Below are 1512 nucleotides of genomic sequence, written 5' to 3'. Positions count from 1 at the left end.
TGGAGTAGTGTCCTGGCTGACCACATCTGAAGCAAGTGACTTGATTGGGGTTGCTGCTCGTGCCGGCATTGTTGTTGGGGTTGTTGTAAGCTGGCCTGGGGTTGGCATACTGCTGAGGCTGATAGTTGGTGCGGGGTGCAAGGGCTCTTGGCTGCTGATAGGTTGGCTTGACCGGGGCTGGCTGCCACGGGCGAGGCTTCTGGTTGCTGGAGCTACCCTTGCTGATCATCTTGCGCTTACGAGTATCGTCCAAAGCACGTCAGTTGTCCTCAAACATGAGTGCCTTGTTCACCAGATCAGGAAAGGTCGGGCAGTCACACAGAACAAGCGAGTACTGCAGAGTCTGGTTAAGGCCTTCCATGAAGCGCTCCCTTTTGGCAGCATCAGTGCTGACATCCTCAGGAGCATACCTTGAGAGAACACTGAACTTCTGCATGTACTCCTTGACAGTGCTACTTCCTTGCTTCAGGGCTCGAAACTCACGCTTCTTGATGGCCATGATTCCGGAAGGAATGTGGGCCTTGCGGAATTCTGCCTTGAAGTCATTCCAAGTGATGTTTTGCTCAGCATGCATGGCCTCGAATCCATCCCACCAAGCTCTAGCAGTTCCCCCGAGACAGTGAGCAGCATACGCCACCTTCTCACGGTCCTCAGTGCATCCGACTAGTTCCAGCAGATCCTCAATGGTGCGGACCCAGTCGTCTGCATCCAGGGGTTCAGCAGTCTCGATGAAGGTGGGTGGCGCATGCTTCTTGAACTCCAGCAACGTGGAACGTCCATTGCCGTTTCCCGCCGGCTGGCGATTGACAGCTTGAGCAATCATGTGGAGGGCTGCAGTGTTGGCTTGGCATTCCACTCGGAAGGCTTGGAGAAGCTGAGCCATGTCCATGTTTGGAGGTGGTGGCGGTGGTGGAGCTTGTCCTTGGGTTTGGTCCTGACTGGTTCATGCTCCGGCTTCTTGCTGCTGGGTAGAGGTACCAGTACGTGTTACAACAGGCATCCTGTTGGAGCGGTCAAGGTCTCATGATTGGAAAAGATGAGGGAGAGCAATATAGATGGGATGCCTAGTAAGGGGGTCGGTATGACACTAATTATTTTCATGCAAGGGCCAAAAGGCCAAACACATTCATTAATATCCAAATGGGTGGTGTAGTCGCTTACAAGTTCCCGAAGGAAAGCACGACGTCCATCAAACATATCAAAAGCAAACACAACACTACATGGTTTCATATGAACCATTACAAGGACTCGACTTCGCATAGGGGTACACGACCTATCCTACCGTAGGGGTTACTAACGGGCATATCCGGGTTGCGAATGATGCCTAAGTGGTGGAATGCTCGGTCGCGTAGTCTGGCTCTTCTGGGTCTTCCTCCTCATCATCAGCATCCTGAATTTCCTCTTAACTTGAAGGGGTGGGGGAGTGGAGGAGCTCAACACGACGTTGCTTTGCCGGTGGTGCGAAGAGCTTGCGGTATTCCTTTGCGCTCATGCGGTGTTGCTGTGGGGGTC

The 1512-nt window shown here is 53.1% G+C and overlaps 1 protein-coding gene across 1 annotated transcript; it reads right to left on the bottom strand.

Annotated features, from left to right (window-relative positions):
- Nucleotides 1-259: 259 nt before the first annotated feature.
- Nucleotides 260-889, bottom strand: LOC147965137 (uncharacterized). Its single transcript, XM_087530306.1, has one exon. It carries the CDS (start codon nt 887-889, stop codon nt 260-262), a length of 630 nt encoding a protein of 209 aa, XP_087386432.1.
- Nucleotides 890-1512: the final 623 nt, after the last annotated feature.

This window comes from Triticum urartu, chromosome 6A (genome assembly GCF_056163025.1).
Source record: "Triticum urartu cultivar PI428250 chromosome 6A, HENAU_Tu73, whole genome shotgun sequence".
Taxonomy (NCBI): domain Eukaryota; kingdom Viridiplantae; phylum Streptophyta; class Magnoliopsida; order Poales; family Poaceae; genus Triticum; species Triticum urartu.
This window is presented reverse-complemented; position numbering and strand designations above follow the sequence as displayed.

Coding starts and splice junctions, on each gene's coding strand:
- LOC147965137 (XM_087530306.1), bottom strand. CDS start 889: ATGGACATGGCTCAGCTTCTCCAAGCCTTCCGAGTGGAATGCCAAGCC.